General features: G+C 42.7%; 1 protein-coding gene across 3 annotated transcripts in view; it reads right to left on the bottom strand.

Annotated features, from left to right (window-relative positions):
* LOC110474227 (tropomodulin-2) overlaps positions 1–12,180 on the bottom strand; it is a 34,427-nt gene extending 22,247 nt beyond the window's left edge. The window contains exons 1-3 of one of the 3 annotated variants that reach the window (XM_021537449.3): positions 12,119–12,180; positions 2,092–2,298; positions 63–219 (exon numbers count right to left, since the gene is read on the bottom strand). In XM_021537449.3, the coding sequence (XP_021393124.1) occupies positions 63–219; positions 2,092–2,217 (283 nt within the window). In that variant the 5' untranslated portion in view covers positions 2,218–2,298; positions 12,119–12,180. Of the gene's footprint in view, positions 1–62; positions 220–2,091; positions 5,067–12,118 lie in introns of those variants that run through there. The other 2 variants (XM_021537448.2, XM_021537447.3) reach the window with 2 other exon arrangements.
* Positions 12,181–16,157: the final 3,977 nt, after the last annotated feature.

Below are 16,157 nucleotides of genomic sequence, written 5' to 3'. Positions count from 1 at the left end.
ACGTGGCACAGAACAGCAGGGCACTGCCAGTGCCACCCTGTGTCACACAGCATGGCCAGTACCTTTCTTTTCCCCTGTAAAGGGTACGAAGTCTTCTCTGTCCTTGTGCTCCAGAGCTTGCTTCTCCAGGTAGGAGAGCAGGCGCTCTCTGTCGAAGGGGCCCGTGGCAGGTTTAGTGGTCTGGTCCTTCTGCCGAAATCCCGCTGGAAGCAGGGCGTTCTGTGAGACAGGGGCATGCAAAGGAGAGCAGGCAGCTTCACACAGTGCTCCAAACCTCAGCTCAGTGTCACTGGTTCCTAAGTGAAATCATTCTTTGCATAATGCTCTTGGGTGAGAGCAGTAACACACGTTACCTGAATGCAATCACGAAACCCAGCATATCATTCAGCCTTCTTGACTTACTACCCACTAATATTTGTATTAACCATATTCACAGTCAGAGCACAGAAGAACCAAGTAAGGTCAGAGTCCTTTGTTACACATATTATAACCACAGTTTGCAGTCCAGGTAGATAAACCAGGATGTGTTTTCTGTACATTTCCTTTACTCTTTTACCTCACTGTTTTTCTCTCATTGAAAAAAAAATCCTTTTATTCTAAAGCAGATGTCTCTCAGACTTCAGAAATGAATGGCATGCACTAAAGAGACTGGTGAATGAGGTAGACTTCAGCTATTCAGAGTATGAGGAAGCAAGCAGATAATTCCCACTTTCAACACGTGGGATCCTGTACAACATGTAGCTGTGGGTTTCATCTGCATCCTGTAACATAGGACCAAGAACAAGGTCCCCACATGTCAGCCCAGGAAATCCCAAGAAGAAATACAGGTAGATGGACCTTGCAGTGCACATGCAGTAATGCCAACGTGCTGAAGGTGCCCCAGAGTACTTCAGAAACATTTCCTCACTGGCCAGAACATGCAAAATAAATTTGATCCATGGCAAATACATAGGGAATTCTGAGCACATCCAGTGAACTCAAGTCACCAGCTATTTTACCTGTGCATGCACAAATGTGTCCAGAGTGCTCCAAATTCACTGCACATATGTAGCATAAATACAAATGCACCATGGACTGATTTACTGGGTTGGTTGGTGTTGTTTTTTTAAATGGTTTTCTGTATCTCCATTTGAGATGCCAGATACTTGAAAATCTAGATGTGGTGGTAGTGTGGGAAGTGGCAACATGGTGGGAGAGAACACTAAAGCCCCCCTTCATTTCCAAACAAACTGGTGCTATAGAATTAGAAGCTATAAATCTATTGTGCTTCTCCAAATTCATTTCGCCTCCAGACAGAACATTTTATCTGCCATTTTACCTGCCAGTTTTCAAACTCCTACATTAGTTTGAATATTTTCAGGTAGGTACAGTCACAATTCCCTGCATATTTGTGACTGCAACCTCATTATTGTAGTGGTTCTCAGACCAGAAATCTTTAAATTCTTTGTGAGAATTTCTCAATTATTATATATAATAATTACATATTACATATTCCAAATAGAATTACATATTATATCATCTATTGTATATATATAATTACATATTACATATTCCCAATATATAATTGGTATTTTTATATATATATATATATATATATATATATATATATATATATATATATATAAAATCCCAATTATTCTTACTCACTGGAAAATGACAGTTTTGTGGCTGAATCCTATTTTTCTTGATCACGCCCAAATATGTACTCTTCAGATAAAAACATGTGCTAAACAACACAGTCAACAGATTTCAGAAGTTCAAGAGACCTGATCTCCATAAACACAGGTTATGTTTGTTTATTGCTGTGCTCAGAATCAGCAGCCATAAAAAGCTTCTCATTGTGTTGCAGTGTGCCAACACTATTAAAGATTTAGATTGCAGACAAGCTCATGTCTAAATAGACATGGGATAGATCAAGAGCACAGTGACTTTTAGAAAAGTAGCACATCACAGCAGGAATACAACCAAAATGTCTGTAGCTGAGCTGCTCATACTGTAGGGTGCACTGTCCCTACTGCAACAGAATGCAATAAAAAAACACTGCAGTGTGTGGCATTTCTAACAGGCAGTGTTGCAATTATCATCACTCACCTCAGGATCAAGGTCATCAAGAACATGTTCTAGCTGCTTCAGTTCATCCTCTGAGAGCTTGCTGAGTATTTCATCTTCGTTGATATTCTTGTACTTCTCCAGCTCCTTTCGGAAGGGCAGAGACATGGCTCCTGCTGCTCTGCTCTGCTCTGCTGCTCAGGATTTCAACCATCCAGGGGTACCCAGCTCCTCCAGCCGTGCTCGCTGCTAACAATAAAGCATTGTGAGCATCTCCATTTAGCTGAGAGTCCTGGAAAGCCCACGTGCTGAGGGTCACTGTGACACTTATTCATGAAAACAAAGCAGCAAGATGTCCTGGCACAGCACAGGGGGTGTGGGACGGGCGGCAGCCAAGGAATAGCAAGGACGGGTTCAGTGTACTGGGGGCAGAGCAAACAGCAGCTTCCAGATATAGATAAGGAAAATGTTAGCAACTTTTCCTTTTTTTATAGAAATATAGTTGGTTTATTTCATTTGCTTGGAAACAGTATCTGTTTGCTCTTTTGGCCAGAAGCAAAGGAAAGTGGTAGAGTCACAGACAACAGTCTAACACTGACAAAAAACAAAATGTTATGCCTTGAGGTATTCTATCTTATCCCAGCTTTGCTGGTGGCTGAAAGCTAACCCACATATTTTGCCTGACTTTTTGGCACATTCTGGTTACCTAAGCATCTTTCAGGTACACTGGTAGTTAGTCTTATTTCAGCATGTTTGGATATAAATGATAGCACATATTATTAAAATTCCTGGAGTAAGGAGATGCTAGTTATAGCTCAAAATATTATCTGTAATTCAGTCTGTTACATGGGAGACCTGCAGAAGTTCAAAACTTGAAGAAACATGAACAAAATATGAACAGAGTATTTCACAAACTCTTTTAGTTTTACAATTTGAATATGATTCCTTGTTAGATGACCCCAACTGACTGGGAACAAGAAGATCTCATTTGCATGACCACAACAGCCATTGTCACATTATCTGTCATATGACAATATGACAAAGGATTCTCTGTCTTCACTTGCTCTTTTTTTTTTCCTGTCCAGAACAAATTCTAGAACCAGAATCACCCTGTAAAGGGATAGAGTGAAGGAGATTTAATTTATTATTAGAAACAGCATTACCTGGGGACTCTCAGGGTGCTCCAGGCCCTCCCAAGTGTGCCCGGGGCCCACAGCAGCACAAGCACTCTCCAAATGACACAGTCAGCTGTGCACTTTTACAGCTGAGTGTTTGCATTCACAAATTTCAGAGTTATAGTTGATATGGAAACCAGTCAACTGGCACCTACCACTGATTTATGTATCAACCCCAACCCTAATTTCCTTTGGGCAGGTTTTTAGTGGTCATAAGCAGATAAAATCCATGTGGGTTCTGTTGCTTGTCACATGAGTTGGAAGCCTGATTTTTATTTTTCTTTTATTCCAAATCCAAATAAAAATATTTCATTTACTTAGGAGTTTCACTATTTAAGTACTAAATAATAAATCATATTATATTTTTGTATTTATCAAAAAGACTAGAAATAAGCAGCCTATTGAAAGGGAAGGGAATAATCAGTGGATTTAAAATCTGAAATATTTGGAATTCTGTGACTACTGCAAGGCACAATAAGCTTTGACCGGAAACTTAAAATATCCAATTCCAAGAAGAATCATTATTTTGCCTACACGCTTTCTTTTTTCCTTATTCCTGCTCTGTTTGTGGCTGCTGTTTTCCTAGCACAACATCATCATCAAGCAATTCCAAATGTCAGGATAGAATTCAACCATTCTTTAAAGTGAGAGTTTGTTTTTGGGAGGTAAAAGTTACGGCTGTTGTGAAATTTTCTTATAATACCAAAATTTCATCTTATGCAATGAGTGTGGGGGATATTTTGACCAAAAACAGTACAAAAGAACTAATGTTTTTGTGTACTTAGTGATGAAGGAGAACACTAGTTTGATATGTGTTTAATCTGAGCAATTTTTTAACCAAAATTACTTGTTAAATAATGAAAGCATTTTATTTATGAATTATATTTATTTAAACTGTAAAACCAAATTGAGCTGCAGTACACCATTCTGCCCTAGGGCATCAGGTGCCTTCTCTAAGTTCCTTTGGATAAACTCATTACAAACATAACATTTCAGCCAGCAGTCATTAACAGAGCTAAAATATTTCTTTGAGGGGATTACAGCTTTTTAAAACTATTTAAGTGAAATGGTTATTTTATTAGAGTTTAATCACATCCCTGGAAAAGACAGAAATGTAATCCCAAGGTTAGGGTAATTAAATATTGTAGGAAAAGCAACTTGTAAGAGTCCAGGAGAGTTTCCCTGGCTGAGGGTCAGGGGTTCAGTTGTGCAGGACACCTGTACCAGGACCTCTCCTTGGATGTACAGACTGCAGGGTTACTGCCAGGAATTGTGGCATCAGCAAGACCATGGACCTGAGAGCTGCTGTGAGCTCTGCAAAGCTGCACCCGGGTGAATCAGAGTATGATCCTGTGCACCAGACACTCCCACATTCCTTGTGAACTGCCCAAGCACTCAGCCATGAAGGGAAGACATGCCAGGAGACATTTTGGACAGGTGACAACTGTTGCTATTTTAACTTTTAAGAAGAGAAGGTGCTTGATCATGTCCAGCAGGAATGCCCCAAAGAGGAATTTATACTCACATATGTATCAGCCTAACTTCTCTCCTGGAATGAAGCACTGTGTTGAAAAACCCTCATTAGATTGATAGTGCATGGAAGAGCCTGAAATTGTGCTTTTCTTGCCTGCAAACATTTGCAACAGAAATTCCCTTAATATTTTCCTTTCACAACAGAATCCTACTCTTTTGTGACTGAACAAAAGCAGAAGACACTGCTTAGAGAATTTCTTTGTCCACAATGCCTGAAAGCAGTAAAGCCTTTCTGGAGCTTTCACTCTGCTGCACAGGCTGCTGCAGGCTGGGCTGAAACACCCATTGCTCCTGTCCCGGGTTTATGCTCTCCAGTGACCTTTCACCAGAGCCACAGTATCACAAATCAAGGGAAGGAGATAAATCCAGCAATTCAGCATCAGTCAGACAAGGAAGGAAATGCTGAGCTCTTGATTCACACACACTGGAAACTGCTGCCTAATGTGATGATAACGATCTCCACCTCCCTAATTGGATTTGATACTGTTAATATTGTGTATGTAAACAGAGCCATATGCTGTCTGTGCAGCTCCTTACTGTGGCCTGAGTGTGCACAACTATTTACTCCTTGCACATTTCTTCCATTGGATTTGCTTTGTTGTGATTTATTGTGTGAAAACTTCAATTAGTTACAAAAGCAGTTCTAACCCGGAGCTCCCTGCTGCTGTTATTTTGAGCATATAAAAGCAGATCAGGTGTCACACAGCACAAGGGAGATGTCCAATCTAGCCACAGAGACAACACACTCTTGAATGTTACTCTGCATTAGGGACACTGAGGGAAGCAGGATGGGGGACCATGGATAACACCATGCAGTTTCCTTTCAAACCTACTGGGAAGAGTGAAAGAGATTAAGGATTGGGGGAGCACATATCCCAATTGTTTTTCTCCACTGAGTTTCAGTATAGAGCATCTCAGCTTCTCATGGGCCTAAGCTTCCCTGTTAAACAGCAAAGCCCAAAAGGTGAGATCTATGCTCGTTCTGGATGGGGCAGAACTGTAAGAGGCATTTCTGCTATCCACATGCTACTTTTAAACCTTTGTGGAGCACAGAGGTTTCACAGTGAGCATCAAAGAACCTCTTGCTACAGCTGTGTTCCTGATTCCTTCTAAAGAAATAAATACATATGGTGTTATTTGGGGCAGCTTTTCACCTATTCCTGTCAACATCAGCATTCAAAACATGTTTTCAAAGAAAAAAAGGGTGTCATTATTCAGCCCACATAAAATCGTTATTGCTCAGTGTAGTTAATACCTGCTGTGATCTAGCCCCTCTGCACCTTGCTGTGTTCATAAATACTTTTTGTTATGCTCATACAATTCTGAAAGGGCTTTCTAGAGGAGCCAAGCTGCGGTTTCTGCTGATATCACAACACTGTTGTAATCTTCTACTGCTGATACAGATGTTTCTTTCTGAGAGTGAATCACTCCTCTGCTGAATTAGTGTTGAATGTCACAGGGACCCACTTCCATTTGCTTGGATCCCATAGGAAATGTTGGAACAATGTGACTGTAGAATCTCCTATGGACCAGCAGCTACAAATGCACTTCAGGTCACTCCTGCTATCCAAAACACAGAGTACACACTTAGAGAAAAATCTGCCTCTGGGGTCCTGCAAAGAGGAGAAGACTGTGATACAGAGGATGTGAATTTCCAGGTTTGATAGTGTGTATAAGCTAAGAATGAAGGTGCATGACAGTGTGCATTATGAAGTATAGAGAGATATGATGAATGGGAAATTAATAGAGTTCTTTGCATTTTTATTGGAAAAAAAGTATTTTTTTATAATCAGGTTTGAGAAATTGTTCTCATTTTTGCAAATTATAGCATCTGATCTTTATAAAGGAAATCCTGATGCATGACCTATTTTAAACTACCTCTGTATCCAGAGTGGTGGATATTTGTGTTTTGAAAAACAGTTGTGAAATTGATCTGTAAATGTGGAAAAAAATCTTCCCTTTCTTTAAATAGACTCATGTAAACATGAAAATAAAAACCAGGTGGAATTAATCCCAAGTTAAATTGATACTGGAGCAAATAAATAGGATTGGGGCCATTATGATTAAGAGCCGTATTTGTGCAACACAAGCAGATGCTCAGTAGAAGGAGGATGATTGTCCCATGCTGTCCAGGCAAGGAGTGCCCCCACCACTGAATCCAGTGCCAGACAGGGAACATTAGAAATACTCCATTGTCTGACATATAAATAAGTTTCCTTTTCAATTTTTTATACTTAAAAGGCAAGACAAATGTACCAATGTATTTTCTAACCATGAACATATGGAGGATGTATACTAGGAGATCATGTTTTGCAGTAGGAGTTTCATGAATCTCAGAAAAGTTAGGAGGAATGCATTAGGGCCAGCACAGAACACAAGTGTGGCAGGAACAAAGCACTACAAAAGTGGGGTTTGTGTGTGCATGATGAGAATAGAATTAGCTACAGGTCCTGATGTCAAAGAAATTCACATAGGTAGAAAATGGAAGAGAGATCAGTAGAAAAGTATTTCCTCTTCTAGAATCCCTCAACTTTTCTGTCTGTTTCCCAAAAAACCCTTCAGAACATAAGAAGTGCTGAACTGCTGCAGCCTAGTCACCTTTTCTAAGCCTTTACATTCATGACATAGCATGATCACTTTGGGGATCAGAGTAAGTCACCTGTTGAAGGATTTGTAGAACTGGGTTCTTCAGTGGGTGTCTCTGGGGCTGGCAGGGGGGAGAGCTCAACTGCACTTGGCACCACCTCAGGGCTGGTTCTGGGAGAGTCAGAGTGTGGCCAAACCTCTCCAATGCCCAGCCCAGCTGCCATCCTTTGTCATACTGCAGCAACGAATCCCTCAGAATCCCTGTATAGTTAAAATGCTGTTTTTCTCCAGAGCTAGAGTTACTTCATGCTCTATTCTCAGCAACTGGTTTAGTCCTATACAGAGAGCAGTGTATAATTAACAATTATGTTGTCCTAATATCAGACTAGGCCTGAAATTTTAGGATAGTCGTTCAGTGATGGAAAAACTCCACTTGATAATTGGATGTGGCATTCTGAACCTTGGTAATGTTTATGCTACTCTATAGTAGCATCACAGTTGGCTGCTTAAATGGGGATTGATAACTTCCATGCAAATAAAATGTGAGACATTAATTCATTGTAATGGGACCTCAGTCATGCCCTTTACAAAAAAATAACCACCATGTCTATTGCAAAATTATCCATATGAAAGCACTGTTATTTATAGAAGACATAAAGGGATGTATTCCCTCTGATTGAGGTAACATGAAAGGTTTTTCCCTGGTGATTAAAGGAAGATGAAACATTGATGCTTCTCCCACTGAGGCAGAATGTTACATAACGACCAATTTCTGATTGTTTCTAAAATATCATTAGTGGTATTACTCATAGCCATTCAAAGCATGAAATTGAGTCCTGGAAACAAAGTATTTCTTTACAATGCCTGATGAATTTATAGCTTGTTTCTGGGTATCATGGTATTTTTAGATCATAATTGTTTCCAGACAAACATATGATGACTAATTTTACAGTGACCATATGATGATTTAAGTCTTAGAAAATCCAACCTTTAAATCCCTCATTTCCTACCTCCAAGAAGAGGATGACAGAACAAACCTACGCCTTGCAGACAATGGTGGTCTTGTGTATGGTGGTCTGACATTTCAGTGATGCATCAAGTACAGGAAAACAGCAGAGACCTGTTTGTCTGACCTGTCTCTTGCAGCTGAACACTCCCCATTGTTTCCAGAGGGGCACAGTTTCATTATAAACTAATGAAACAATCTTTCTGCTCACTGCAGCTGGTAACTTTGTAGAACTGGAAGGTAGGGTTCTTCCGTTTATGGAACCTATGTGATGGTTTGAAAATCTGTGCAATGTTAATTAGCTCTTCTAAGATAAAAACAACAGTGACTGTCTGAAACTGAGGGTGGTGTGAAGTGCACCGCTGAGAATCATGGAGGACAGTCTTTTTATACAGGCAAAACAGAGGATGAAGTGGCAGTTTTTTTATACAGGCAAAACAGAGGATGAAGTGGCAGCTCCACCCACAATTTGTCATCGGTGTGCTTCACTCTGATGTGAACAGAAACACCCTGCTGCTGAGCTGTACCAGGGGTGGCTGACTGATGGTCCCTTGGATAAGTGCCCATTTGATTGCAAGCAGAAGAAAATGGCCCTATTACCTTCTGAGGGGCACCAATGATATTTTAACCTCCTTCAATAACTAGCAGACTGTGCAGGTTTGCAGCAGACAGGTGCTGATTTACATGGAACAGGTAAAGATCTGAACCCCTGGTCAGCACTGCCCCAGAGCTGACATCTCCCAGCCTGTGACACAGCAGCCCATGGCTCTGTGGCTCCCAGGGGAGCATGGATCATACACATTACAGGAACAGCTGTCATGTTTACAAGGAGGTGTCTTCATCCAGTTCAGAGTTCCAGATTTTTTTTTTTTTTTTCTTTTTGTGTAAAGAACTGCAGTCTTTGTAATCAGCACATCCACCATGAATGCAAAGCAAAGCACACACTCTGGTAGGAAGACCTGCAGCTTTGCAGCTTTGCACAGAGGCAAACTTGGAAAGCCAAAGGCCAGGTTCTGGTATCCTCCTTGACTGATCACATTTACATGGAACGAGCTGCTGTGGAGCCCCAAACACCATCAGCCACACGAGAGCCTCTCCACTGCCCTGTCAGGAGAAAGAAATGCCTTGTGCAAGGTCAAATGGGAAGTCTGTGGCAAGAAAAGGAACTGAACCATCTTCCAAGTGTCAAGCATTGGACAGCATTTCCTTTGGCTATGGATTCCTTCTTCCATGGACATTTTGTACATTCAAGTGGATCTTTTAAATGAACCCAAGTGAAAGTACAGCAGAGAGACCCAAAGGCTGGCTAAGAGCATGTACTAAAGACTGCAGAACTGAGATCCTGAATAATGAACACTGCTAGGTACCCTCTAAATAAACCTCTTTTTGCATCTTTCCTAAGCTGTTTTTTTTCCTTACAATGTACAGAGACATCATAATTGCCAACATTTTTTGCATTTTATCTGTAAACCAAAGCCAGAAACCATACAGGATGTGCAGATTCCTACAGCTGAAACAACAAACAGAAGAAGGAATCACCTGGAAATTGAGTTTTATGCTTGCAATGAAATACAGGAGACCAACCCTGGAAACAACAACAGCAGTGTTTGTTTCCCACATGTTGGAAACGTCAATAGGAAAAAAGGACACTGGGTAACATAAACTCCAGCATTGTTCCACCTGTGCTGCCAACAGATAACAAACCAAGTGCTACCTTTTTGTCACCACTGTTCTCAGATTTCCCTGTTTTAGCATAGCAGCTGGACACTCAGCCCCAACTGCTCTTTGAAAGAAGGATTTAAAAACTAAGTTTACAGATTTCTGGGGCACCAAATAATGATGACCAAACCCCTTTGTTAAACAGAAGCCACGACTACACTTGTCTGCTGTGGTCAGTAAACAGAACATAGGCACTCACCCCACTGTTAACCCATCATGTACAAATACCTGTGGCCACAGGATGCTACTGGGGCCTCTCAGTGCAAAACTCTGCACAGCCACCTCAGCCCCAGTCAAAAGGACACTCAGTTACAGGAAGCCATCAACCTAGGAGGTTCAATAATATAGGAATGCTACCAAAAAAAAAAACCCTAAAACAGATTACTAACAGTAGAAATGCATGAGCATCGCTTGCCAGAAGTTGTAAAATACTGGAGATAATGTTAATTTGAGGAAGGAAGAAAAGGTATGCAAACAGAGAGCAAAGCACTCCACTTTGAACAAAATTATTTAGATTATCAAGAGAGGCTACTGGCTAAGCTCAGACATACAACATACAACCAAACTGGATAAATGGATAAAAATGGAATTTAGGTTGGTGAAGTCACTAAAATGAGTCACATAAGTCTTCAATTTCTTACCCAGTGGTAAAAATTTAAATATATCCATAGTGGAAACCAGTTAAGATGTGCACAGTGTAGAGCACCAGCACAAAGGTAGGCAGGCTGTTAGACAGCAAATGAATGCAGAAGAACAGGGAAAGGACTGTGATATTGTCAGTATAATTCAGTGAGACATCACCATGCACCCTGAGTTTGAGTTCAGTTTTCTGGTAACTGCATCCCTTTCAAAGAGTTAGATGATGTGATCCCTACAGTACCAGACCAGCTGTTCCCAGGTGTTTCTTTGCCATTACATGTTCCTCACTCCAAGAGTGAAGAGCAGAACAGAGGAAGTTCAAAGACAATTTCTGAGAATAATCAGTTAAAGTAAAGCTTTCATATGATAAGAAATTGAAAGACTGAATCTATTTACTACAAATAAGCAACTCAATAACTTGATGAAGATTTCCTCTATGAAACACTTTCAAAAGCATAGATCTGCACAGTAGTATAAAAATATAATTACTTCTTCCAATTATTTTAAAATTTGTATTTGACACTGATAAATTTCTGAATTTGTCTCGTAAGTAATAATGTCAGAATTTTTTTCAGAAGTTTATGTCACTACTAAACTCAGGATGCTTTTGTTAGTCTAACCAGTTGTCATTTACTTTTTGGTGTTTATAGTCCTCAGTTATTTTTACATGCTTCTCATTGATTAACTGTGGATTTTTACTCTGGCAGAAGAAATTCCCCTATAGTTTCCATCAAAGCAAATCCCCTTTAATTAGGGCAGCCTGATTATTTTTAATTAGAAGATGACAGAACAGACAGTATGTGATATCTAATGCCAGTGTGCAGGTTTTGAGGGTACACTTTGCTCCTCAGGACCTTGGAAACGTTCCTAAATTTTCTAAATCGGCGATCTCTTCCCGAACCCGGCACTGGTTCGTTTGCTCTGAGCCGCTGCCCGGCGGCGGAGCAGAACCACCCTCCGCCGGTCCTGCTGTATCCGTGACACACAAAAGGCCGGAGATCTCCAAGGAGGGGCAGCCCGTCATCACCGACACAAACACCTAGTTTACGTATTTTATTAAATGCCCCATCTAATTTCTGTCCTCCCACGCGTGACCCGGAGGATGCGAGCGCTCCGCAATAAACAGGGGCGCGCTCGCTTGTCAAAGCTGCGGAGGCGCCGGGGCAGGCGCCGCGTTCGCCGCCGAGCCCGGGCGTGGCGGGGCCGCCCGGCCGAGCCCGCCGCGCCCCGCACGGCTCCCGCGGCGGTCCCGGGGCGCGGCCGGGGTGGCATCGGGGTCGCGCCGCATCCGCGCCCCGCGCCGGGGATGCTCCGCCACCGCCGCCGCGCCCGCTCCGCAGTGCGCGCAGCCCCGCGGAGCCCCCGCGGGCGATGCGTCCCCGCGTCCCGCCCGGCCCGGCCGCCGCCTTACCCCGCCGCGGGGCCGGGCCTGGCCGCCGCCGCCTGCGCGCCGCTCCGCGCCCGAGCCCGGCGCCGCCCGCCGCCTGCGCGCCCCTCCGCGCCCCGAGCCCGGCTGCAGGTGGGTGCCCGGCGCGGCGGCTGCGCAGCGCGGCCCGGCCTGCCGGGCACGCCGGGACTCGTAGTCCGGCGGCGGCGGCTGCCGCGGGCACCGGCACCGGCCCGAGGGCTCCCGCAGCAGCGGCTCCCGCAGCAGCGGCCCTCCCGCCCCGGCCAGGCCACCCTCCCTTCCCCCTGCTCCCTCAGCCCTCTGCTTCTGTCTGCCCCAAGCCTGCAGGTGAGATCCCACTAACCACGAACTCCCTGTCGCCTCTGCCTTGGCATGATGCAGCCTGAGCCTTCCCCTCACCTTGTGGCTCGCAAAGGCTGCGCTGTGCTTTGGGCGCTCTGCCAGCCCGGCCACCGCCCCTGCCCCAGGAACAGCTCTGCCCGCACTCCCTGCAGGGGTACCCGGTCAGCTCCGGGCACGTGTCGGCAGCTGATCCCACAGAACACGGTCTGCTCAACACCTGCTGCAAACTGAGCCAGCCAAACAGGTCCTGCAGCAGAAACCTGCTGGCCCTCACCCTGAACCAAGATGTGTCACCCCAGGGAGACAGTTTTGGAGTAGAGGGTGCTGGGCCCCGAGACCATTTTGATATTTTCCCTTTCTTCTGTTAATTAGTGTTGGCAATTCAATTTATATTTGTTCTATTATTCTATAGTAAGGTTAACTATCAGTTGAAATTATATGTAACATTTGAGTGAACCCCTTTTAATTAAGCAAGTCCATAATTTAATTTATCACAATGCTTTCATTGGGTGTTGTGATTTTGAACAGAGGCCCTTGGTTCTGAGCACTAAGTGATGAGTCACAAGTAGCAGAAAAGCTGTTCCAATGATTGGGATGTCTTTAAGTTTTCATTTCACATTGGCAGGAAAATAAGACGTTACCTTGTTAAGAAGCGGATGCTGCACTAGAGTTGAATTTTCCTACAGAAAAAAAGTACAACTAAGAAACACCAAACCCTGCCAAACACCTCAGGTGTCTGTACAAGACTTAGAGCAGAAGACTCAGGCTAATATGAGGGGCTGGAGGGTTACTGTGGGTGTTTTGCCACTGCTGCTAAGGAAAACACCCATATCCACAATCATGTACAGAGTGTAGAAAATTCCTCCAAAGCTGCAGTTACTGCTTGGAACCTCCTTGCCTCCAACTTCTCATAAAATGGGATAGCCAGCCATAAGTTAACAGCTTTTTTGACAAACATCTAAAATGTTATCAGATCAACAGAAATGTGAAATAATTAGATCCATTTATTCTTCAGTCTTTTTCTTTCCTTCCCTGCCTTGAAGCATTCAAAGAAAACAGGGTTTGCATCTGTGGATTTGTTTGTTCAGTCCCAGAAACATCAGAGAAGCTGAAACAAATTGCTTTGAAATCTTCTGCTCTGTAACTTGGTGGCTCAGGCTGAAGAGCAATTTGTTGATTTGGTGGTCTCATTCAGCCATGAGACAGAAATGTGGATTTAATTATTGACACAGTTCAAACCCTCTTTTGGGATTTAATCTTGGCCTGTAGGATCAGGGTTTGAATGAGTCAGTCATAGTTACACAAATACTGGGAAAGGGGAATGTATGCTATCTACACAGAGTGAAAGTTAACATTAGGGTGTTTGTTTTTTGATAAACTCCTACAAGTTTTTTCACTCAGATTTTCCTGTCATGCCTTAAAATTTAGTAAGTTGATATGAAGGAAAATAAATCCTCCCATGATGACCTTTCCATCTGCATGCTTTGTATCTGATGAGAAATTCACTTTATATTACTTTCTGTTAAAAATGTAATAATCCTCTGCAAGGAATATAGAGTTTGGCTGAAGTCAAGATTCTGCTCTTCTTTGGCTGTGGTTTCATGGTTCTTTCTTCCTTATAGCTCATGCATGGAATTTGCAACCAAGAAATTAGAAATATGATCAGTTTCTGTTTAAGAAAAGCTGCAGGTCACCTGTATTTATGAGGCATACCAACAAAACCATACACAGTAAATAGATTAAATGCAGATGTACTAGATAATCTTTCATTCTTCCCAAACTGCAACATTAGAAGAAAAATGTACTCAATACAATTCATTAATCTGAGCTCTATCCCATGTCTGGGCTACAGGAGATCCCATTTATGGGCTATGCCTGCTGTGATATATTTACCTCAAATTACTGTGGCCACCTGCACTGACCATATTTCCCATGTGTGGGATTTTCCAGGCTGGCACATCTGACAGGGTAGGGTAAGGCTCCCAAGCAGTCCTTTTTTCCCTGGCAGAACGTTTACATAACATTTTTCCCACCTAGCATTTTAATTTATTTTTATTTATGTATTTGACCTGTTAAAAGAAGTGCAGTGGCAGAGTAAACACCCTAAGGATATAACATATTAAGGGGACAACTACTCTAGAAAAAAAAATTTACTCCACTCTGGGGGATGCCTTTGAGAGCTGGGATCCTGTGGATCCCAAAACAATGCATTTCCCTACAGCCAGTCACAGTTTGGTTCAGAGGCTCTGTGGTGACTGCAGTGTAGATGTTTGGCATTTTTCCAACTCTGTCTAAACTGGGCTTACTGCCAGCAGGTTGTACCAGTAAGTCATTAGCCGGGGCACCCAAAAGCAAGTTTTATTTCACTGAACTATTTGTAGCCAAAATGTGGTCAGTTGTTTCAAAATGTTTATTGCATTTTTAAAATAAAAAGCCACAGGGGCTGTTGTTGTTCATCTGGTTTTCTTATGACACAGCTTGTAAGACTTTGCTTAATTAATTCCTGCTAGAACTGGAGCTTGTCTTCTAGACAACATCTGGACTTGATTTCTATGTGGTGTATATTTTGATCTCTTCCCTTAAAGAGCAGATATTGATCAAATTCAGTGACCTGTAAATAAAAGCCCCTGGTTCAATTCCTGATCAGCAAATTTCAGACCTAAGGTAGAGAAAATAATTGACTATTGCCCACATGTAAAATTACTGAAGTGGGGAGATACTTCTGAAATGGCCTTGAAAGAAAACCAATCTATGTATGCAGCCTCCATTCATAAGATCTTGATGGCCCAAGCCTTAAATGTCAGCCAGCAGCATTTCAACTGGTCAATCCCCAACTATATTTGAATTGGAAATTTTTTAGTTGCATTGCTTTGATAGATAATAGGATTTTCTTGGACTGTTTTATAATGTGAGGTACAGCAAAACATTAAATAACACTATTGTCAAGTCCTCCGTTATTTCATTCAAACTTGCTTCCTGTGAACCCTTCTACATCCTTAGCACAACAAATCCTGAATAAATGCATTTCCATTTAGACACTGCATTTGCTATGGTAGTAACACTGATAATAAATATCTTATCGATACCAGTTAATTTGCAGCAGATATCCAATTGAACCACAATTTTCATTTTGTGGGTGTGGAAAGTGAGACACAGAACAGATGGCTATTTGAAGCCTGGGGCCACCTGGCACGCATGCCACTGGGAACAGGAACAGGCTGAAAGGTGGAAGGGATTGTCACAGGACACAAGATGACCACTACTGAGCCTGGGGCCAGACCCCAGCACCTCAGCACTTTCTGTGCCCCTTGCAGAGCTCTGCATTCCTGCTCTGCTCCAGGCAGCCTGCTCAGGAGCACCTTAGGTTGGTTCACACTGCCCTGGAGACACCCTGGAGTAAAGGCAAAATGACTCTGCTCCATCCACAGAGATGTGGCTCCTCCTCCACCCGGCCCAGCTCTGCTGTCTGTTCTGGGATGAGAATGAGGAGATTTTGGCCAAATCCCCACCTTTTTTACGTGGTCCCATTTAAAGTGGTTTGCAGCTCAGATAGGAGCAGGATCCAAGAGATACTGTGCTCCTCTCTTTATAGAGTCTGCTAATGGTGAAGACCTTTCTGTTCCAGTTCCTTCTCAATGAATGGATCTGCAGGACAACTTCTTCAGCACTGAATTTCTCTCTTTATCTAAAGAGTCAGAGG

Source organism: Lonchura striata, chromosome 11 (assembly GCF_046129695.1).
Source record: "Lonchura striata isolate bLonStr1 chromosome 11, bLonStr1.mat, whole genome shotgun sequence".
Classification (NCBI taxonomy): Eukaryota; Metazoa; Chordata; class Aves; order Passeriformes; family Estrildidae; genus Lonchura; species Lonchura striata.
This window is presented reverse-complemented; position numbering and strand designations above follow the sequence as displayed.